Here is a 23,572-nt window from a genome sequence, read left to right as displayed (position 1 = left end):
AACCACCTTTATTTAATTAGTTGCAGAGCTGTTGTACTCATTACAATGGATTGAAGAATTGGAGAATCCTCCTTATCTGCTTCTGGAATATCTTCATATGTTAGAAGAAATGCACATCACGTATGAGAAGTTCAGTACACTTAGTAATACAACTAGCCTTCAGCAAACAATATTTGATAGGTATGTAAGAACAAGTAAAACAACCCTTAACTCCGTCTTCCTATTTTGCATTGTGTAAAGTGCCACCATATGTCCTTACATGTATTGATTCAAACTTCATCCAAATGCTTTTGTTGTGAACTGTGCATCTGTATATATTAACCAGGGTCTTTCTTCTTCTTTAAAGATCAGAGGAACGTGGGAGACTTTGGTCCTTAACCATGGCTAAAGTGATTCATGTGGAAAACACTGTATCCTGTGAGATGAAACAACTTTTTAAGACAACAGAAGGGTACCTTAATAGTGCTGCCTATAATCTTTTAGTTTGTTGCAAATGTTGATAATGTTAAATGATACTGATTCTGATGAATGACAAATGAAGACTGAAAATTTGGTAATACATGTGTATGGTATGTAAAAGTGAGACTTGGTTTAGTGTGTGGGATTACTTACATCATAGGATATTAGATCATTATGAACCAATTGACATTTACTAGTTACGTTTTTGGGTTTGTTTCATTCTTGATGTTTTGCTTGTATGAATAGGTTTCTGCCATTAACCGAGGGCAGATTGCATACACTTCAGTGTCTATCACCTTTTTTAATTGAGGAAGAAAAGAAAGAACTTGTCTTCCACTGTGTAGCCAAACTTATGACATGCACACAGACAGAGCTTTCCAGCACTGATGGTGAGTATGTTCTTACCTCAGTCCACTTCATTAGAATTTAAGAACATTATTTTGTAATAATGTTTGCTTTTAGATAAAATGTAACTATAATAGTATCATTTTTCCTAGAAAGAAATGTCTTCCTAGTTTGCATATTTCTTCTAGACTGTTTGATGTAGTAGTTTTCTGCCTTAATAAGGAAGTACAAGCTATACTGCCTGGTACAAAAGTAAAACTAAAGGTTTTAGGCTGATACTGTTAAAAGAATTTTGATAGGCCAAACAAGAAGTATGGCAATATCTGATTTAAACACATCTGTAAATATCAAAGTTTTCAATTAATCATTTAGGCATTTAGCATGCAAAAATATTATTATTGTCAGCTGTTATTGTCATGATTGTCTTTTAGATGCTTTAGCAAGAACTCTTTGACAGTTTATGTATGATTTTTGAGTAGTTCTTCCAGTGCATGGGATATAGTGTGCTGAGTCAGAACTGCTGTACATACACTTTCAGCAGCTTTTGAAAAATTACTTAGAGGTGATTGAGGTGTGTTATAATATTGCTCTGAATATCCTTTAGAAAACCTTTATATTTTCACAAACCTGTTGCTTTTCAAGAAAATTCTTTGGAAATGCTCACACGTAGTCCTTCTACATGTTTGAATTAGATGTCATTTAAAAAAAAGAACTTTCTCTTTTTTTTTTCTCAGTACTGCTTTTTTGCTTTCTTGCACATACTCTTATTGATCAGTCTATATAAAAACTTGAAGGTTGATTTTGTATTTTTTAACAGGACTGTGCTTACTTAAATTGAAAAAATTATCTTTGGTGGCTTTAAACTATGGCAGTGTCCTCAGGTTTTCAGATGAATTCTTCACATGGATGTCCTCAAAGTGAGAAAATTTTCAGTGTTAGTGTCATGCAGCAATTGAGAGGAATCTTGGATCTTTCTACTGTGGTAGTTTCCCTAACTCTTACTCTTCGGACTTAGTTAAGCTTTCCTGGCTTTCTGAGTGAACTGGTGAACCACCCAAATGTGGATGTGAAACTTTAAACTGAAAATGGGAAAAAGAATCCTCACTCCTCCCCTGCTGTGGAGTGCTCGTTTGTAACGCTGATCTGCATTTTCCTTTCTGCTGCTTCTCATTTTCCTAGGGATTCCTGAGCAGACAATATATACCCAAATTTTCCCATTAAGTGTGACTTAGGTTGCAGGCTTACCATTTTTTTTCAGATTAGGAAAGTGCTGGTAAAGTTCTCGTAAATCATTGCACTGCTGCTGAAGTGAAGTGGGTTTTTTGTTTGGTTTTGCTATGCATAAATGGTACTTTAACTAACTCAGTTCTTTGTCATCATGCTTGTAAGAAATGTTCTCCAAGGAGTCTAGATACATGCAGTTTTCCTTAAAAACAGTACTAATGCAAAAGCAGTACTTCACTCTGAAAGTAAAAATTAACATTCTTACAATAATATTGGAATTCACAACTTGCAGTTACATTTACTTAATTATCTGTCAAATTATTGCTTAGCATACTACATTTTTAGTAGCACAAATAGATTTAAATCTTAGCAGGTATTTTTTCTTTTTGTTAATTGTATAAACCAACAATTAATTTTATAGAAGTTTTTAGTTGGTTTGAGTTTTTTGGTTTCATTTGGTTTGGGGGGTTATTTTGTTTGTTTTGATTTTTTTCTTTTAAGTTTGGGTTGGATATAGTATTTTTGATTTAACAATGGCATCTCTGGATTAAGTGTTCAAAGAAGAAATCTTAGGTATTATCCAAACTATCTTATGCTATTAATGTTAAGTTCAAATAAAATGATCCAGTCAATTGACACACATTCTAATGTTTGTTTTGTCTTGATAATTAAGACCTATTGACTATGATATTTTTACCACGTTATAGGAGCATTTGGTTGTCTTTCCATTTTGAACTCCTGCTTGAATGATAGAAATATTGATTGTGATCACCTACTACCTGGAATACTAAAAATCATAATATCTTGGAAAAATGATAACGAAGACAGCTTTCTCTTTAGCTGGTGGGTGCAACTTTGAGATAACTTGACTTTTTTTTAATTTCTAAAACAAGAGTTTAAAAATACAGAGTAGTTGTTAACTCAAACAAAATCAATTTGGAAGTTACAACCGCCATCCACTGCTCTAATATTACATTTTTAAGCCTTTGTAGAACTGTATCCCTCAGCTTAATATACCTGTCTTTAAGTATGTAGTAACTCATACTGAAGAAAATTACCTGGGTGGTTGAAGGCTGCGAATCTAGGAGCTTTTTTAATGCACCTAGATGTCAACTGTTTTCAGAAGCATTCAGAACTGACCAACTTTTGTAGATGTTGCTGGATATTTAGTTCCAAATTCTGATTGATTATTTAGGTAGCAGAAAGAAAACTTGGATACCAAACTTAGGTGTCTCTTTTTTGAAATTCTGGACCTGAAAATTTAACTTGGAAAGCTTCCAGCAAGGAGTGAAAATACACTGAGGTTCATTTGTCTTGAGTATAGTGAGAAAAATCCAGGCAACAAAGTATTGAAATAATGTACACTATTTGTACACTTGAGGGCTTATATTTTATTCATAAAATTAGCAATTTAAATGATTATTTTTCTTGCACTGATTTAGTTAAAATTGCTAAATTTCATAGTTTATATAAGTATATTACTTGAGTGAATATGTCAATTATACCATTTTAGGAATCTGTATAACATGCAAATGAGCAAGGAGCTCTGATAGACTGTTTTGTACCAGTTGACTGACTGCTTTAGACTTGGCAGCTGATGTAGTAGTCTTAACTTTGAAAGACAGTATGAAAAGCACACAGGGCAGAGCCTGGTGCGAGACTAATTTGTCCTAAGAGGAGGAGTGAAGGCAAGAATATAAATACTCATGTCTACAACATGAAGATATGTAAGCTTTTGTTGTATTTTTATTGCAGCAATCTGAAAGAAACAAGTGCTCAGTTGCTTGGTTTCAATATAGAGATGATCCGTTACCTTCCCTTGTTGTTGAAGTATTCCACAGCTCCTTTGGCCGATAATGAATGGGACTTTATCATGTGCTCCATGCTGGCTTGGTTAGAGGTAATATGAGAGACACTATTACTAACTATTGCATTTCAGCTTTTAATAGGATCCTCCAGATGCCCTCTGAACCTACTGGAGTGATGCAGGGGAGGGGGGCTTAAAAAAACAGGCTATACATTTTTATAATCTTACTGGGCTGTCTGATCGACATTTCATCCTAAATCTTTGAAAGCTGTATGTTAAAAGTTCACCTGTCTGTTTACAAAGCAGAAAGTTGGGTATCAGGATGATACAGTAAAAGATTGTAGAAGCTATGCCACATCGCAATTAAATTTGGACAAAGATGCATGAGGATTGCCAAGAGGAATGGAAATCAGAGTGCTCCTAATGGCTCTTACTTGGCGTTTAGAACATAGTGGTCTTAACAGTTTTAACTTTGTTTCATCTAATGTGTGTGTTAACTTTCTAGTACTTTAGAGTAATGATCAATATTAATAGCTGGGTACTCAGCATTTCAAAGATAACTTATTTTAAAAAGCATCTCAATTGAAAAATGGAACTAAGAAAATAAACTTTACCTACCTCGTGAGTGCTGATGTTCCATATCGGTGTACTTACCTTTTTAGATTATTCTCTGGATATGGCAGGCACATAGTTATCTCAGTTTAGTAAATATTTGACACAATGTTAAAAAGAGTTGCACAAAGTCCTTTTTTCATTGAACTTTGAAAAAGGTCATGTGTAGCTTAAAAGCACAAGCAATACTGTATCTTCTGTTTCTTTTTTGTATATGGAGATGAAATTAGCTCCCCCTCCCCGTAATATGATGTTTATTAACGGCATTGGTAATTGAAGAATAATTTTGAAATGTGTCTGCTGTAGGTCTCTGTTGAAAAATAACATCCCTTTAACACTGAAGTCTAACATGACATATAAAAATTAACTGAATGAAAGGCAGTATCTGCATTTGAACATCTAAATGATCACATAAAACATCAAAATTATATTCTAACGCTGTTAGAAAACAGGATACAGAATCTCTCACCCTCTAGCTTTTTTTTTTTTTTTTCTTTTTTTGATAGCACCCTCTGTTACTACACACTTTTAAGGGCAGGCTGGAAACTTCCATTTGGCCTTTCTTGGTCTGAGGATTATTCTTCTTACCTATGCTGTGTGTCCCTCAAAACTGTATTTTTTTTTTTTTTTTCAATTAGAAAAAAAAAAAAAAACGAACAGCAAACTTGTATGAAAAACTTGTTGCATAGATTAAGTGCTTGGGAATATTTTTAACATTTAATGATATTCCTTTTTTGGGGAAACTAGTAAGAAGGAGCTAGGCTGGGGGAGAGGAAATATTCTCCTGATCACCACTTCAATAATTTCCAGTTTACAATAGCGTATTGCCAATTTCCTTCTGCAATTTGGAAATACAAGCATGATATTGGTACAGCTTTTATGTTTGGGAGAGAAAAGTAAGAGCACTTCACATATCAGTTTTGGCTCACTTGGCTGCACAAGTGCTCCAGATAAGCTACAGCTGTGCACATTTCTATTTGAATCCACTTGGTGGCAGTTTCTTTCTGTCATTATAAGGAAGGTCACATAAGGGAAGCAATCCAGGATTCTAAATGTGATGAGACATGGAAATAATCTTCAGCAAGCTTTACTAAAATACAGATTATATTTTTAAACTTTTTTCTTTTTTTTTTTTTCCCCAAATAATTTTTAAAATGGTCTTTGCAATTGAATCGTCTTTGACATTGTACTTTCTGGTATAGACAGGGAATGTGAAACAGATATTTTAAAGCAAATTTATAGTTAAGAAATCTCCCTCTTTTTTTTTTTCTTCCTCCTAGACAACAAGTGAAAACTGTTCACTTTATCACATCCCACTTGTGCAGATTTTTGCTTGTGTCAGTTGTGACTTGGCATCTGCCCTTAGCGCTTACTTTGAAGCTGCAGCTCCTGAAACTACTGAAAACCTTCCTGTCAACTTGATCAGTGAATGGAAAGAATTCTTTTCTGAAGGAATCCACAATTTGCTGTTACCTTTGTTGGTGAAAGTCACAGGCAAGTATATGGCAAAGAGGGTAATAATGGTACCTGCCAGGCTATTCTGAAATAGAACTTGACGGGCCGTACTTTTGAATTTATAGGAATATTGTGTCAACATAGCTTATAAAAACTCACTTTTTTGAACACTTACATGCTAATTAGTAAAGTAATTGCACTTAGCATTGGGACTTTTAAGATTAGGTGGATTCTGATAAGCAGAGTCTGAGTTGTTTCTAGTAATGCTTGTTTATGATATCATCCATACATTCTGTATCACAGCTTGTCTTTCTCTATGTTAAACAGGAGAAACCAAAAATGCATCTGAAGGCTCCTTTCAGAACTCTGTGTTAACGTCTTTGGGTGAAGCTCTAACGTACATCTCGAAGGACCAGTTGTTAAACCATAAATTGCCAGCGAAGTTTGTTGCAGGCCAGAAAACAAATCTTCCAGATAAACTCCAGACTCTGCTAAATACATTATCTCCATTGTTGCTTTTCCGTGCTAGACCTGTACAGATTTCTGTCTACCATATGTTGTATAAGTAAGAATCAACAAATTTCTCACTTCCCTCCCCTCCCTCCCCCCCCCCCCCCTTTTTTTTAAATGTGCTGTAGAACATGCACTTATAGATGTGTTCAGCAAAGTCATGTTCCATTATCGGAGAAAATCCTTAACCGGGCAATTCGTGTTCTGTATTGGAGAACTTTTATATTAAATTTACAACTAAATTTAGTTGTAAAAGTAGACTAAATATATACTGAGAAATTTTCCTGCAGTACATGAAGATACAACTTTATTTCCTGTACCATAGTTACATAGATATCAGTATCATAACTATAAAGCTATTTATTTTTAGCCCCTATTTCCTCAATCAAAGAATCCTAAAATGTAAACTGAAATATTTCAGGTTTGATCTGGGTTTGACAGTATTATTAAATAGTATGACCTTTTTATTTTCACTAGTTTAGATAAGAAAATGAAGAAAGTGAATAAAAATGTGTAGTATTCTTGTGAACTTTTTGGATATCTCTAATACCAAAAGAGAGAATACAGAATTTGAAAAATAGTATATGCATTTGACTGCTCAAAATGCAGATTGCGAGGCAGATGGCTTAAGCATAAGAAGCTACCATTATCTTTCACTTATACTGAGGCATAAAGTCACAATAGCTTTATTCTGAGATAGAGAAGTTTATTTAGCATGACTCACAAGGTGTAAAAGGTCTGGAAAAGAACGGAACAAAGCTACATGCTCTTTGGCTGTCATTCAGGAACCAGCTTTGCAATGGTGACATGTCTCTTAAAGATTCTGTGTTGTTATTAAGGAATTGCCATTATTTTATTGCTTTTCATTAATGTTGACATATTGATAAGCAAAGAACTATGCATCACATATTAAAATAGTAAAAATTAAATCTGATTTCCTTTCCATATTTCTACAGATTAATGCCTGAATTGCCTAAATTTGATGACGAAGATCTCAAATCTTACGGTGATGAAGAGGAAGAATCGGCATTGTGTGTATTTTTTCCTCATGTTTTTTTACAACTGTTTTCCGTATCTTTAAAATGTGTTACAAGAGTTGAGATTTGTCGCAGAGTAGTCATCTGTCAGGAGATGTTAAAAGAAAAAAAATGACAGGGCTATGACAGGAGGGTCATAAATACTGAAAATATTCAATATAATTGCTTAAGTCTGCCTGGAAGCAATATTTGCAATTGTTTTCTAGGTATGGTTACCTAGAAACCTGCCTGGAAACAACTGGAAGCAATATTTGCAATTGTTTTCTAGGTATGGTTACTAGAGTAAGTGCAACATATATGCTCTATATTGTAAAATCTTGACAGATTTTTACTGGAATGCTGTATTCAGAATGTGTCCAGCTGCACAGGTAACTTCAGTTTCTTGAACCTCCAAAATTGACCTGGGTGTTTTATACAGCTTGAATCCAATAAAGTCAACAGTTTGAAGAGGGAATACAGTAACTGATTTAAAAAAAAAAAAATTGTTTTACCTCAGCCCAATGGTTAATACCTTTTTTTACTATGGAGCTGCAAAAGGCTTTTTAATCCAGTGCCAAAGCCTAAACCCAAACCCAACACATTCAGTGATTAGGAGATCCAGTGTTCAGTTGCTCCTTTGGTGTGACTTGACAAACAAAGCAAGCGAGCAAACCAGCTGTCCATGATGCAGGTTAAATCAGCTCAGCCATAGCCCACTTTCAGATTAAGTGATCAGCATTCAGTTTGTATTTGTCTTGCAAGAAGTAAAAACACCAACTGTCCATTTCAGGAAAAAAAATTAAAATCTTAAAATCCAGCACTAATGTGTGAATCTGAAAGTAAATTTTCCTACAATAAAAGGCCCCTTTTAAGTTCTGCATACCTGGCTTTACTAACAGGTTTCTAGGAAAGCTGTGAATATAAATTCAGTTAGTGTTCTGCTCAAGATTCGACTTTACTGTGCCAGATAACATTTTTTCCATAGATCACCTCCAGCGGCTCTTATGTCTGTCCTGGCCACTCAAGAACTCTTGCTAGAAAACATCTTGGAATGCATTCCAGTTGGAGAATTTGCAGTTATTCAGCCCCTGAGTGATGAGTTCTGCCTTGTTCTAGGATATCTTCTCACTTGGAAGTTAACATTAGCTTTCTTCAAAGCAGCTTCTTCTCAGGTATGTGTTCAGAGTCTTTTCCTTTTAACTGAATTTCTTAATGTGCTTATTTGGTTTGAATCTTGAAGTTTAATCCAGCCTTTTTATTTGTTTAATTATGTATCTTCCTACCTCTTGTTTTTGTGGAATTAGTGGAATTCTGAAAGCATCAATAGACAGATTTCTGCACTGCTATAGTTAAGGATGGTAATATTAGAGTAATAAAGAATTAAGATTCATTAATTGATGATTCTTTCTGGCATTTTCAAACAAGCTTGCTACATTTTATGATCTTCTAATCATTCAAAATGGTGCAGAGAACTAAATCACTCTTCTAAATACCTGTTCTGAATGACAGTCTTGCTTTTCCTCCCTACAGGAACATATTTATATTATTTACAGAGTAAGCTGTATTTGTTAAGTCTCATCTGTATTTTGTGTGTGTGGTTTTTTTTTTTTTTTTTTTTTTAAACACTATCAGCTGCGAGTTCTCTACTCACAATACCTTAGAAGAACTAAAAGCTTGAATAAACTGCTTTATCACTTGTTCAGGCTTATGCCTGAAAACCCTGTCTTTTCTGGGCCAACTTCAGAAGTTCCAAATAAGGACACAAAAACCTTCTTTACTGAAGAGCTTCATTTAGATGTCAAAGGTTAGTAAAAATTGTATTTGTGTATTTGAGAGAGTTTTGATACTGCTGAAGTTTAAATATGCTTTTCTGCTTAAAAATATATATTTAGAAAATCTTGCCTAGAAAATGTACACACACACAAACAAATACATACATATGTTTAAAAATCTTTGGCTAACACTCCCCATTTGAAGCGTAACCAAAGTTGAAATGTTTATCAGAAAAATCAAGAAAAAAAGCCAAAACAAAGCAGGAAATGCTTAGATTATTCACTTAGGGCAGAAATAATACATTGCTACTATCTGAATCTGGAATGTGTGCAAAGATTCCAAAATACTAAAAATGTGTCATCTATTCTGGGAATTCTCCATTGCTTCTAGATATTTTTTTAATGCTAAATGGAATTTCTATTTTTTTTACTTCTATTTTAATACATAAATACAAACAAATTAAAGATACATTTTAATAATATGTATTTTTTAAATGTTTGAGAAGTTAAATCATGTGTTGTTTTCATCACACTGTTCAGAAGACCCAGTTAATCAACCATGATGAGAGAAGATATGCTGGGTTTTTTTAGATGAGAAACATGAAGAAGAGAATTGGTTTTGAAAGTTACTTCATTGAAATTGTTATTTTATGTACCTGTATAGATGTAAGCAAAGATACTGAGTTTTCATTTCTTAATTTTTTGCTTGAACATCACTGTATGTTGCAGAACAATTTATCGGGAATGACAGAAGAAAGAATTACTAACATGACATGCCAAGAGAAAGATTTCCCTTATCTCTTTATGCACTTCTATAGAACACTGCAAACCTCAAACGTGCTCCAAACATCTTATTGTTTGCTCACTCCAAAGTGAGCATTTTGTCATTTCTAGAATCTAAAATTATTCTTGATTTCTGGTAGTCCACCTCGAGTTCAGCTCAAAATTAGAAGATGAATTGCCAGTTGTGAAGTGTTAGTCTAAGAAACAAAGAAACCAGACTGATGGAGAAAGGCAGAGTCAAACAAGCACTTACAGTAGCAAATAGAGAGGGAGCATGTACATGAAATTCTGGTTACTACAGTTGTGTTGGTATCCAGATTTTTGTACGTGGTGTGGAGGAACCAAAATTTGTGACTAATGTGTTAGAGTATTTCAATATCCTTTCTTTCCCTCCCAGGGACAGGAGTCCTGTCATCCCAGATTCCGCACTTGGCCTGCTCTGTGTACCATATGACACTGAAAGACTTGCCAGCCATGGTCAGGCTTTGGTGGAATAGCTGTGAGAAACGTGTCTTCAATGTTGTAGATAAATTTACAAGCAAATATGTCAGCAGCGTGCTTTCTTCACAAGAAATATCTTCTGTTCAGACTAGCACACAGTTGTTTAATGGCATGACGGTTAGTAAGACTTTTTGTCCCTTTTTTGATTTACTTTAGTTTTTTGCAGACATTTTAAGAAATGTTACTTCTCAGAACCAGACTGTGTTACAGTGTTTTATATGATTGCATTTTTGTTGTTCTAAATGACTGATGAAAACTTAATTTAGCTTGGTATCGATGTATTAAGTTGATGTTTATTAATATTCTGTTTGGAAAAAAATAGAAAAGAATGAGGTTTATGATGTTGGAGAAGTTGAGGAGGTAAGTGGAAGATACTTCCATCAATATACTTCTTTTTGGTTTATTAAAAAATGTAATCAATCAGTAGATTGAAAAATGGCTGGTAATTTCTTTTTGGTTTGCCAAGATATGAGTGGATTTTTATTTTATTTGAGAAAAGTGTTTTCCTGGTCTAAGAAATTTATTTAATGTGTGTAATAAAGTATTTATGCTTTTTATATATACTATATATATACATACATATATATGTGTATATATACATATATGTGTGTGTATATATAGTATATATATTATATGTATAAATAAAAAGCCTTGAGATAGTGCGTATCTCTCTGAGGAGCTTTTAAATATGTGCATTTCTTTTCATAGGTAAAAGCTCGGTCTGCAGCACGGGAAGTCATTGCTACCTATTCAGTTGATGATATATTTATTGAACTAATAATACAGCTTCCATCAAATTACCCACTGGGATCCATAACAGTTGAGAGTGGAAAGAGGGTTGGTGTGGCTGTACAGCAATGGCGCAATTGGATGCTACAGTTGAGCACATATCTTACACATCAGGTGAGTTTAGAGAAAGCCCATAGTTTTGAAACTTAAGAGTCCTGATAATAGAAAAATATTCCTAGTAATGTAATATTATTTAGATCTGTATAATGGATCTCATCAGTAGATCTCAAAGGACTTCATAGAATTGGTCACTCTTACCATCTGCTTTTTTCCAGATGCTGAAACAGAGAGGTAAAATTATCTGCCCAATAAGTTCTGTTAAATCCAGAGCCAAAGTTGAAAATTTAGATCTCTTAAGACATGGGCCAGTGTTTGCCCCATGTGGCAATGCCATCTCAACTATAATTTGAAAAAAAAAAAAAAAAAAAAAACCGCCCAAAAAACCAAAACAAAAAACCCCAGTACATTAAATTCTCTAAAACATTGGTGGTTGCTGAAGTTGCATCATGGTGGTTGCTGAAGTTGCATCATCTGTGGTTACAACAAAACAAAACAGTGGCTGAAAATTTTAAAATCCCCTTTTAAGTGCTCCTAAGTGCATTCTTTTCATTGTGATGAATGCTTGCATTTCTATAGATTAGACTAGCACATCTGTATTTCATGTGTTGGCTTTATAAATTATTCACTGCATATATATTGCGTATAATTTCAGATTATAAAGCCTTCAGGCTTTGTTTTGTTCATGTGCTTATGAATAAGAATATTCTGAAGGAATTCTGCAGTATTAACAGCTCTTTTCCCTCTGTTAGAATGGAAGTATTATGGAAGGCTTATCTTTGTGGAAAAATAATGTGGATAAACGTTTTGAGGGCATTGAAGATTGCATGATCTGTTTTTCAGTCATTCATGGTTCCAACTATTCTCTTCCCAAAAAAGCTTGCAGAACATGCAAGAAAAAGTTTCATTCAGCTTGCTTGGTAAGTACCTAGACTAAATTTTTTTAAATAGGCAAAATATCCATTTATAGTTTGAACCAGGAACTTCTATTGCAATACCGTCAATTCTCCGTTATGTCGTTGGAGTACCTGGGATTAACTGAACTCATAAATTACTTGTATGGATTTTGTACTAAGCTGTAAGGGCATGTAATGAGAGAGGGGTTGCTACACTTCACAGATAATAACTATCTGTTAAGACATAAGTCATTACATCTATGTAGGGTGTATCAACAGCATCTTGTTGTTATCACCTCAGATATGGGAATAGAAAAGGTTAAATTTAAATTGATGCAGTATGCTCTTTAGTAAACTATGCTGATCTGGATAATTAACATTTAACTATATCCAGGTTGTCACAGGCATTGGTTGTATGGTTACAGAGCATACAGGAACAGCTTGGCATATGTATGGCCGTACAATGAAGGAATTATTGTTGTTTTAAGAATGCTATCTTTTTATTCTAAAATGAGACTGGATGAGAATTCCTTTGTGTCAGGTTTTTTAGAATAAAACTTTAGTATTGTGTGTGTAATATGTGTATACACATATATATATGCATACATGCACAAGTGCAAAGGGGTTTTTTTACTGTTCCTTGTTGTTTTTTTTACAGTATAGTTAATATTTCAATAGTTATATTAATTGGCAAGTAATGGTTATTATTGGTGATAAACCAGTGTTCCTGATATTCAGCTTGCATTCGTATATTAAACAGCTGTATTTCTCTTTCAGTACAAATGGTTCACATCCAGCAACAAATCCACCTGTCCACTCTGTCGAGAGACATTTTTCTGAAATAGAACGGTCTGTCTTCTTTTTGTGAGCTAAGTAATAAATGAAGAGGAGGCAATAAACTGTATGCTGAAAGAAGCTAACTTGGAATAATGTCAGTTACTTTAAATTCTTGACTAGTGGGATATGACACATATTTACCTCTGGACTGTTTTTTGTAAGTTTGAAGATTCTTCTTTGATATAAAGAAATATATAAGAATAATTTATTTTAATTTGTATATTTTTAAGGTATTGAGATATGTTAAAAATAATGCAGAGTTATGTCTGAAGAGTGGTGTTTAAGCCACAGCATAGTTGATTAAAACCTTTTATTTTAGCTACATTCTAACACAGTGTTATGCACTTAACCCATATCATGCCTCTTAATATAACAGGTGAATTTAACATAGGTGGTATAAAGACTTCATTTTTCATTATAGCGCATTCATAATACTTCCTGTTATGGGCAAAAAAGAATGTTGTTGCTGTTAGACATTAAGGCATGGAACTAGGGTGCTAACCTTCTGTTAAAGCATAAAATTTGAACATAGCATGCTCTAAACTAACATGTTTATAAACTGAGCTTTCACCTTTAACAGTCTCGTTTTCCAAAAAAACCTCAGCCATCCAGCACCCTAAAAACCTGAGAACTTGGAAGCCCAAGTAAGTAGAGAGAGTACAATCATTCATGCATGACAATGAAAAACACTACCTATTTATTGACGATTGGCTTTTAAAGAGAAGGCATACACACTGATCAATTCTTGTTTTCATTATTTCAGTTGATGTGTTCATTAGCTGGCAAACTATCACTGAATGTACACTGTACTTCCACTGTCCCATAATAATAATGACTCTAAGTGAACATGACAGATGTGTCAGAATTTAATATTGTCTTCAACTATGCATTTTTTCATGCCTTTTTTTTTTTTAACAGCACTAGCATACTGATACATTCTAACTTGGATGGTATTTGTGGTGGATTTCTTTGAAAAGTCAATAAAAGGGGAGGAATAAATGACTTTAGTCAATCTCTAGTCTCTGGATTGCTGTCTCTTTCTCTGTGTGATAAACTTTCAGAAATTAGTAGTATAAATGTTCAGATGGCAAGTTTATAGCATACTCAATTGGCTGTACTTCAACAGCTGTTTTTTTTTCAGATTCTGTGTGTTTTCTTGAAGTTGATCCCTTTTGAGGTGACAGCTCTAGAAATGACTTTTAGCTGTCGATAACTTAAGTCTGTATTTTTAACAGGTAACACTGAAGGGCTTCCAGAAGAGTAATTTCCTGACATTTTTTGAGAGAGAGAGAATGGAAAGGATTTAAAGCTTATATTGAAAAGGTCTAATTGCAAACACGGATTAAGGAACAAGCTGTATTGTTTTCATAATTACTGATACTAAACCTCTAGGACTGTGTCCCTTACATCACTTTGTTTCAGACAAGACTGGTTATTCTGAATTACTTATTTGCAAGTTCAATAACTGATTTGAAGGCTAGTTGTGGTTAACCAGGTATTACTTGAAAAGAGACATCTTAAACTCCTCTAGCAGACCCTAACTTGCAAATTTTCTACTAGGAACAGCCTGTGGAGAGCTTTTGTCTTGGCTCTGTTAGAACAAAGAAGTGCAGGCACTTGCAACGCAGCAGTATGTCTTTTGACACTGGTACTTGCTGACAGAGCAGTGGCTAGGGGTCTGGGGGAACAGAATATTTGCTTCCTTCTTGGTAAGGCTGACACTACATAGAAAGTCTTTATCTACCATGCAGGTTGTTCTCATGTGCACTGAATGCAGCAATATGCCTCCTACAACCCTCCAGAAAACGGTGTTGCATTCTTTGGCCTTCTAGGAGAAGGGAATAGGTGTGCCCTGGCAAATACTAAGTATACATGCAGGCCTCTGTGTAGGCACAGCAAGTTTCAGAATTAAAAAAAAAAAAAAAAAGTTACCTGGCCTGATACTAGTTCCCAGTCTTCACCAGGATCATGGTAGTGTAACAGGGATCAGTTCTTGCAGAACTCACCTATGTTCTTACTCGGCTTGCATTTTGACAAGTGCTTCCGCTAAAGTTACAGCAGACAGCAATACAGTGTGGCCAGGAGAACTGACTCAGGATTTATTAAAGTGGACACATATATTTTCTTGTCTAAATATCCAGCTGTTAGGCCGTCCAGTGCGATCGTGTTTTGTTGAAAGCATGTTATGTTTTATTACACTTTCTGTTCTGATCTTCTGATTTTCATTATTCTGTCCTGTATAATTTAAAACCGCATACCCTGTTGAACATTGTGATCTACTGTGCCAACTGACTGCCCTTTTTTATCTTTTATTACCTCTTTTAAAACGAATTCTTTAGTTATAACTAAAAGCTAGGCAGATGAACTAAAACTCCCTTTTGTTAAACTTGTAGTTTGATTCTATTACATGTTTTGCCTACATCTTAAAATTGTCTTTTGATGTTGTGACTCTTGCTCAGCAACCGAACTTTGCTAGTGAAAGTGGTTAACAATGTAAAATTCCTAGAGCGGTCTAAGGATGACAGCATGTTGGTTCATTCAGACAGCCCTACGGCTGTAATTATAACCTCAAAAACCATGACTACATAAAAGCAAAATTGCTAAGTGTAAAACCTCCTCTCCTTACAGTTTTGTAAGGGAAAACTGCACCAAAAAAAAGTGTGGCTTTGCAAAGGGTCTGCTATCAAGTCAAAAAGGTTCTAGAAGTAGGAGGCAGTCAAATTGAAATACGACTTCTCAGAACTGACTAGTTGGTAAGCTGCAAGAACAAAACTACTTAAATTCTTCCATGGAAAACTGTGGAAACATGTTATTTCATAGATGGCCACAAAGTTTCCTCTCAGTTTCTCAACTTTGACATTCCTTAGACAAGTTATTCAGAAGGTAAGAATCAACAAAGTCCTGAGTCTGGCCTCACTCTGGTCAATGAAATGCATTTTTTTTAGACTCAGTAGTTTCAAGTACTAGAATTTCTTCTCTATCGCATGACTGAGTCTTCCCTCTAAACCCTCCTACTGCGTGTTTGTATTCCTATTCATGTTTATCTATATAAAAACAAATTGACAGAAAAGTTACTGAAGGGGATGTATTAGGTATGTTTGAACTGTTGAATTGAATTGCAGTGTTGCTCTTCAGTAGTCTTCTAAGCTGGGGAATGGTGACCCTTAGGATGTAAAACAATCACCGCTGCATACTTCCTGCTATCCAATCCTTTTTGTGTTTTCTTCAGGATGGTATAAGGAACAAGTTTTATGCCAGACCACTGTAAGTTGACTTTTGACCTGTATCAGTCAAAAGCAGCTTCTCACATCCATTGTGGTAAAACACCTCAAATAGTCTAGCTAGGTTTGCAGTCACATGTTTCTGCAAACAGTACCTACCCTTCTTATGTGTTATTCTGCCTGTCCAAAAACTCCTTTTTTCAATCTCCTACAGAAGTTTTTTGGGTGGTCAGATCAAAACATGGAAGAACTTTTAATGTTTATACAAGTTGGGTAGGTATAGAGTCTTAAGTTTAGTTCTGAAGTCTTAAACGGAATAGTCTTTTCAGTGCTTCAGCACCCTACAAAAAAACCTTGGACCTTACTCCCCATAAAAAAATCTAGCTAATGGTTTACCATAACATCACTTAAAATTTCTGTTGACACAAACCCTTAAAGGTCAGTTTCTTTGAAAGCATTCACCCAGACAGGGCTAGTGGTGCAGCATACCTGAATGGTCTCTACCTTTGTGCTGCATGTGCCCACTGCACAGCACATCTCATAATGCTGCTGGGACAACGTGGTATTAGAACCTTCTGCGGGCACTGGAAGGGGGAGGAAGCTGCAGAGGAAAGCTCTTCATCAGGGTCTGGTGGTCAGGAAATAGCTTCCTATTTTGGATAGTGATTTTGAGAGAGGACTTTTGTTCCACTTCTCTACTTATAGTCATTGTTTGTTTTCAGCTACCTAGCCTTTTTAATAGCATATGCTTCCCCCCCCTTAACACCTTTTCATGATGAGAACTCTTCATCTAATCTACATCTCCACAGTAGTACCCTCCTTGTAAAATGGCATAAAAGGGAGCACAATCACCACAATATTTTGTCCAGAAGACTTAAGGAGAGTAATAGCTTGCCTTCCTCCCAGCTCTTCAGATACACTTACTGCATCTTTCTCTTCAGAAGTACACTCTTTCCTTACTATAGAAACAAACTCAATAACTGTGCCTTAGACCCGAAACAGTGCCTGATACTACATCAAAAATGAGTAACACTGATTCCAAATAATTATTTACAGCCAGCATAGGTATAGACTAGCTATTAAAACAGGGAGAATTATATCAAGTACATTATTTTAATAAGCCACAATGACAAATGTACAAATACCTATTTATAGAAGGAAAAGCCTTTAGTGCTTAAGTGCAAATGCAACAAGTTAGGTTATTTCACAGTTCCCCCACAACTGTCCTGCAGATAGGCAGAGGACAACTGTACCTCTGACAACAGATAATAGCTGATTAACACCCCGAATAAAAATACAGAGTCTTGATCAGTTTCACTGCAGTAATCAGGAAGTGAGGATACACCGTAAGAGGGTGAAAATCTTGGCTTCAGTACTGTGTTCAACTTTCCGCGTGCCTAGTATCTGGAACGTTAAGGGCAGTTATCAAGACTTCCTAAATTTGAGGATAGTAAGCATCTCTTGTCCTGCTTGCCTGGAAAGTACTCGTGTGCCTTCTAAGCCACATTTCTTCATTGTTTCCAGAATTTCATCTGCAATTGAAAGTGCAGTGTTACAACCGAGTTTATATAGAAATCAGCTATAAGAGGCAGTGCTAAAGCACCTACCAAAGATAAGCTGTAAAGCAAAGATTATAAACTGTGTCCTCTTACTCTTTCAGACAGTAATTTTTATGCAAAGTGGTCTTCCACCAAGAACAAATAGTTTACAATTTACGAATGGAAGTTCTGTATTTTGGTATTACTAATAGCAACGAACAATTCAATTATGAAGCTAATTTGTAAGAGAAACTGAAATTTGTAGCACCTCCTCCCAAAAGCTGCCTAATCAATCAGGTGTGAAAAAATAATCTTTCTTCTTGAAACTACTTACTAACATATAGCTGTTAAGTATTAGATTGGAAGGAGCAAGTCTGAATCTTTTCTCTACACATGTTAAAATGAAAGACCTCACATTTCCAACTAAAAGCTTTTGCCTTTTAAGGTTACAATGCCATTCTCTTTCATGAAAAAGGGTTGGCCTGGCTTTGTAACTTAGTTCAGAAGATTTACAGTCACCTTTCAGACTTGGAACCGAAGTCTTGCAGAGCTGCTAGGCTCAAGACCTAGATATTACCATATTTCCAAACTAGCCTAGAGAGCTCTTAGTTTTGGTAAATTTGCTTATATTTTTGGTCTAGCTCACCATACACTGGATGCACAGGCATGAGTTCAGAGAAAGGATTCTAAGAGGTATCAGGTTATGTAAAAGTCATTCTGTAGATTAGACACCCACACAAACTTGAAAGATGAGAAGCACAAGAGTCCACAGAGATGCCATGGTTTGTATGAAGCATGCAGATACACTCTAGCTGTCTGTAGCATTTCTAAAAAATGACCTAGAACACCTATATGAATTTCAGTACATGCTGTCAATCTTCAGTTAGTTGCTATCACCACGTTAGCTTCAACTGATGTTATGTACTACTTTTTCTTGTTTACTGAAGTGTGATAACTTACAGAACATTGCTGTGATCAACATTTTCATTAATACAGAGTTAAATCTCATTTGGCACATTTAAGGGTCCAAGGAAAGCATTCACCTGGATTATTTTCTTTAATTGTGACCAAGTAGAATAATCCTCCTGGTGAAAGTAGGTCTGGTACTAAAGGAAAAACTCTATCCATTACTTCTCTGCCCTTTTTGCCACCAGCCCAGGATGCCTCTATTCCGTGGCTTTCCACCTAGGAAGAATGAAAGCAAAAACTGTCTTAATACAAAATGATAGAAGTGTCAGTGGTACTTACAAGAGAAACTTCACCATAATCTCTACCTTTAAGTGTCTGCCATTAGAAATCTGACACCTTTGATTCAGCAGATTAGTTTATGCAGCAAAATTATTTAAAAACTATTTCCTACACAATGAACATACTACTTTTGTTTCAAGTTCTATTCTTAAAACTGAATTAAGAGAGCTACATTTTGTCACATGATTTGTATGTATTTTCTTGTAATGTTTTATGAGCTTGCTTGCCAAATGGAAGGTGGCCAGTAAACCCTTTAAGTGTTACTGGGTCCAGTTCTGAGCGTGAGAGTCTGCGGAAGCAGAGGATCTTTATTTTGCAGGGAACAAATGCATTTTCCATTGAATGTCTTCTGTTCGGCATGCTAAGGTATTCTATATAGAAGTCTGACATGGTTTATACTTGATGGAGAAACTAGGTATTGAGAAGCAGCAGCTAGAAATCCATATTCCCAGCTCTAGTAAATAATTTTCACTAAAACAGTGCTGGTTAGAAGCACTGTTACGACAGTGCTGGTCCTACAACATCCTTTACTATTTAAAAAAACCCCTACAGTTTTTCATACCAGAGCTTATTTGATTTGCCAGCTCTCCTCTGATAGTAGAAATACCATTTTTATTGTGTATTTCAAATTTTTCCTACCTCTTCAGAAGGTGTTACCACGTATGGTGGATTAAATAGCAGTAGATCAACCTTCCCATTTAATCTTGGAGACAGTCCTTTGACCTATAGATGAAGTTGATGATTCTTTTGTTACTTTTTTTTTTTTGAAACATCAAGAATGCAAACATTTTGTAAAAATACAGTTACATAGTTACATATTCCGAGCATTTCAGTCTGACTCAGCAACACTAAACTTTACTTTCTATGTGCAAGAGAAGCATCAAGAAGTACCCCTACACAGCAGAACAATTTCAATAGTCTTAAGACTATGTTATGTATGGGATGTAGAAGAGCAAGAGACACATATGTGGACACAAAGGCAGTACTTTATTCTTGCCCAGTTCAGAATTTGAGTTAGATATAAAAGAATTTTGAATTTATCATCGGTTAACACTTGTTACCCAAAATGACCAATCTGTGACAACTGCAGTTCGGTTCTTAAGTATAAGCAGTTGTTCATCCATTTTAGATGACATTTATTGTTGCCTATCATCGCCATCTTTTATAAACATATATATTCAGGGTATGTGAAACAAATGTCTTGCTAAAGAGATGAGAACCTTAAGCTCTTCTCCATATCAAATTTTGTAAGAAACAAAAAGTAACAACATATGGGGTTCCTAATTAAATCAGAAAGAGCTGAGAACCAAGAACTGTGTAGCATTAGACGAAGGGCTATGGTAGGTCACTGCAGAGTTCTGTGTGCAGCATTTTCCAAACTATATCTACAGAATTTATTTTTTAAATTAATGCAATTAATTTTTAAAGCTTAAGTTTTAATTTTAGAGCTTGAGTAGTTTGTTTTTCCCTTCTTTCAGAAACACTTTGGCATTTTGGTTTTTTCTTTTTTTTCATCTGTGTTTATTAAGAGAATGTTTGTTCTAGACTTTATGGTTACTTTTCAGTATCTCTAGTAGTATTAAAAAAAATTACAAAAACTATAAAGAAGATATTATTGAAACATCTATCTTACCAAGTCAGTAATGACTGGCTGGAGGTGAACATTGTTAACCAGAGCTGTCTCTAGTGTACAGTAAGCTGCCATCGGGTTGATATCTGTACATCTAAAAGCAAAATATTAAGAAGTGTAAGTTACTGGCTACTGTATCTGGAAGTTTAAACCTGTGAACCACATGCTAATTTATGTACTCTCAATAAAAATATCTTTTCCAGCATCCTTTACTTTGCAAGGAAATAGCAAAAAATAGCCAGTAAAATACACACAATCTATCAGCAGCTAAACCACTCAACACTACACTGGAAGTTTTAATGACTGTCTGAAAGCTGAAGTATAGGATTTCCTTTTCAATACTAGCTCTGCATAAATATATATGCATACAAGTCTCTAATAAAATTCAGTTACTGACAACACCCAGGTAACTAATGTCATGTCATCAGATCTCAGTAAGACTAGTCAGTGGCTAAAATTTAGGATTCAACCCAGCAAACACAAGTGTAAGCTTAGCAATTTGTCTAAGAAGTGGGAAAATGGAATTTAGTCACACGATGACTTAATTGTTACATAACCTGAAGTAAATAGTTTAGGCTCCCTTTGTTTTGATTTCCATATCTGTAGAATTGAGCTAATATTTATTTGTGAAAAGAATAGTTTTTAAAATATGAAAATGGAAAGTATATATATGAGGGTGAAGTATTCTTTATTATTGCATGCAACAGTTTAAGTAAGTGCTATTATACTTACATGTACAGTGCACTGGATCCAATAATGGAAGAAGCTAGAAATGTTGAAACCACACCAGATCCAGATCCTATTTCAAGGCAGACCTCAACTCTAAAGAGAGAAAACTCTGGATGACTTTTATTTCTAACATGTAAGAGCACCTGCAACAGACACAGAATTAGTCGAGACAGCATCATGAAACCTGCTGCCGGAGTGCCCTCCTCCCAAACAGGCTGAGATACTTGCTGATCCTAAGGCCCTCAAAGCCCACATCATGTCCTCTGTTTCGTAATGGCTGCCAGGTCTACTTGTGCCCATACAGACAATTCCTGGTTAGCACAAGCCACTTCGGGAAACACCTGTTTCCCCCGTGCCTACCATTAAAGTTTCCATTAACTACACAATCTCAACAGCACAGGCTACGTTTCTACAGCATTTATGACACATTTATTGCAGCAAGATTGAACTCCAACAGAAGTTTTGGAAGATGACCACAAAGCCCCACAACGAAAGCAGGCCTCACACGCAGAATACCTCAGGAGAGTTTCAGCTAGCTCTGGACAAACAGCAGTGGCAGGCAATTTCAAAATAATCACGCATAAGATTAACTCCTTGGGCGATTCCTATAGCGTTTATAGTTATGTTGGCAGCTGTGGAGATGACAGCCACTGACACGGGGCAGCGACCCTAGCAGCTAGACAGCTCCGGCAGCTTCCTCAGGGCTGAAACACGGACACTTTACCACATTCAAATGCGCGCTGCTGCCAACAAAACAAGGATCAGCCCTCTGCACAGCTGCTCGTGCAATCACCCTCCAACCTGCCACCCTACGGCCCACAAGCGGGGGCCGAAGCCGCCCCGAGGAGAGACGCGGGCTCTGCACCGCCGCCCTCCCCTCAGCCAGCCGCCCGACCCAGGGGGCAGCTCAGGGGGGGCACCGCCTCCCCCCGCCCGCCAGGGCCTGGAACCCCATTAGCGGCTCGGGGCCCCACGCCCTGCGGACAAGCGGCCGCGGGGCTCGACGCCCCCTCCCCAGCCTTTAGAAACCGCGGGCCCGAGGGAGGGGGCAGCGCCCCCCCTCCCCCCTCCCCGCGCGGGAAGCGTTAGCCCCGCCCCCCCGGCGGCACGCCGTGGCCCCGCCCCCCCGCCCAACTGGCGGCTGCCGAGGGCTGCTCCCACGCCCTTCCGCGCCGCGCCCACCGAGCCTCCCGCAGGCGGGCCGCGTCCTGCTCCAGGGCATCCAGCAGCAGGAAGGTGTCCTCGGCCGGCTCGTACACGTCCCGGAACGGGCCGTGCGGCCCCACGTGGTCGTACCGCGGGGTAGGGAGCGAGGGCAGCGCCATCCCTTCCCGCCCCGCGGCGCGCATGCGCAGGCACGCCCACCCGTCCTGGCGACGCGGCGGGGGAAGGGGGCGGGGCCAAGGGCTCTTCGCGGCGCGCGGAGGCCAGGAGAGGAAGGGCCGCGCTGCGCGGGGCTGCCGCGGCCGCAGGGAGGCGGGGGCGCGCCAGGGCACGCGCGCCACCGACACCGCCAATGGGAGGGCCCCGGCCCTCGTGCGGCGCTAACGGTCGCTGGCCGCGCGGTGTCACCTTCGGCGTCGCTGTCACGGAATCACGGAATCGTATAGGTTGGAAAAGACCTTTAAGATCATCAAGTCCAACCGTAAACCTAACACTACCAAGACCACCACTACACCATGTCCCTAAGCACCTCATCCAAACGTCTTTTAAATACCTCCAGGGATGGTGACTCAACCACTTCCCTGGGCAGCGTCTTCCAGTGCTTGACAACCCTTTCAGTGAAGTAAAATTTCCCAATATCCAATCTAAACCTCCCCTGGCGCAACTTGAGGCCATTTCCTCTTGTCCTATCACTTGTTACCTGGGAGAAGAGACTGACCCCCACCTCACTACAGCCTCCTTTCAGGGAGTTGTAGAGAGCGATAAGGTCTCCCCTCAGCCTCCTTTTCTCCAGGCTGAACAACCCCAGTTCCCTCAGCCGCTCCTCACAAGACTTCTGCTCCAGACCCTTCACCAGCTTCCTTGCCCTTCTCTGGACACGCTCCAGCACCTCAATGTCTCTCTTGTAGTGAGGGGCCCAAAACTGAACACAGTATTCGAGGTGTGGCTTCACCACTACCAAGTACAAGGGGACAATAAT

At 37.2% G+C, this 23,572-nt stretch overlaps 2 protein-coding genes across 3 annotated transcripts in view; one reads left to right on the top strand and one right to left on the bottom strand.

Moving 5' to 3' along the window:
- Positions 1 to 16,139, top strand: part of LTN1 (listerin E3 ubiquitin protein ligase 1) — a 33,861-nt gene extending 17,722 nt beyond the window's left edge. The window contains exons 17-30 of one of the 2 annotated variants that reach the window (XM_075517027.1): positions 21 to 180; positions 347 to 451; positions 706 to 848; positions 2,736 to 2,871; positions 3,784 to 3,928; positions 5,728 to 5,941; positions 6,230 to 6,467; positions 7,369 to 7,443; positions 8,414 to 8,600; positions 9,061 to 9,232; positions 10,381 to 10,601; positions 11,193 to 11,387; positions 12,083 to 12,250; positions 13,004 to 16,139. In XM_075517027.1, the coding sequence (XP_075373142.1) occupies positions 21 to 180; positions 347 to 451; positions 706 to 848; positions 2,736 to 2,871; positions 3,784 to 3,928; positions 5,728 to 5,941; positions 6,230 to 6,467; positions 7,369 to 7,443; positions 8,414 to 8,600; positions 9,061 to 9,232; positions 10,381 to 10,601; positions 11,193 to 11,387; positions 12,083 to 12,250; positions 13,004 to 13,066 (2,222 nt within the window). In that variant the 3' untranslated portion in view covers positions 13,067 to 16,139. The remainder of the gene's footprint in view (positions 1 to 20; positions 181 to 346; positions 452 to 705; positions 849 to 2,735; positions 2,872 to 3,783; positions 3,929 to 5,727; positions 5,942 to 6,229; positions 6,468 to 7,368; positions 7,444 to 8,413; positions 8,601 to 9,060; positions 9,233 to 10,380; positions 10,602 to 11,192; positions 11,388 to 12,082; positions 12,251 to 13,003) is intronic. The other variant, XM_075517037.1, reaches the window with a different exon arrangement.
- Positions 16,140 to 17,665: 1,526 nt separating this feature from the next.
- Positions 17,666 to 22,763, bottom strand: HEMK2 (HemK methyltransferase 2, ETF1 glutamine and histone H4 lysine). Its single transcript, XM_075517015.1, has 6 exons — positions 22,612 to 22,763; positions 21,433 to 21,522; positions 20,704 to 20,794; positions 19,710 to 19,793; positions 18,866 to 19,007; positions 17,666 to 17,816 (listed from the first exon to the last, which is right to left on the bottom strand). Exons 1-6 carry the CDS (start codon positions 22,752 to 22,754, stop codon positions 17,710 to 17,712), a joined length of 657 nt encoding a protein of 218 aa, XP_075373130.1. The 5' UTR covers positions 22,755 to 22,763; the 3' UTR covers positions 17,666 to 17,709.
- Between the last annotated feature and the right edge of the window lie 809 nt (positions 22,764 to 23,572).

This window comes from Mycteria americana, chromosome 1 (assembly GCF_035582795.1).
Source record: "Mycteria americana isolate JAX WOST 10 ecotype Jacksonville Zoo and Gardens chromosome 1, USCA_MyAme_1.0, whole genome shotgun sequence".
Classification (NCBI taxonomy): Eukaryota; Metazoa; Chordata; class Aves; order Ciconiiformes; family Ciconiidae; genus Mycteria; species Mycteria americana.
The sequence above is the reverse complement of the archived record's forward strand: the minus strand, read 5'-3'. Positions and strand labels throughout refer to the sequence as shown.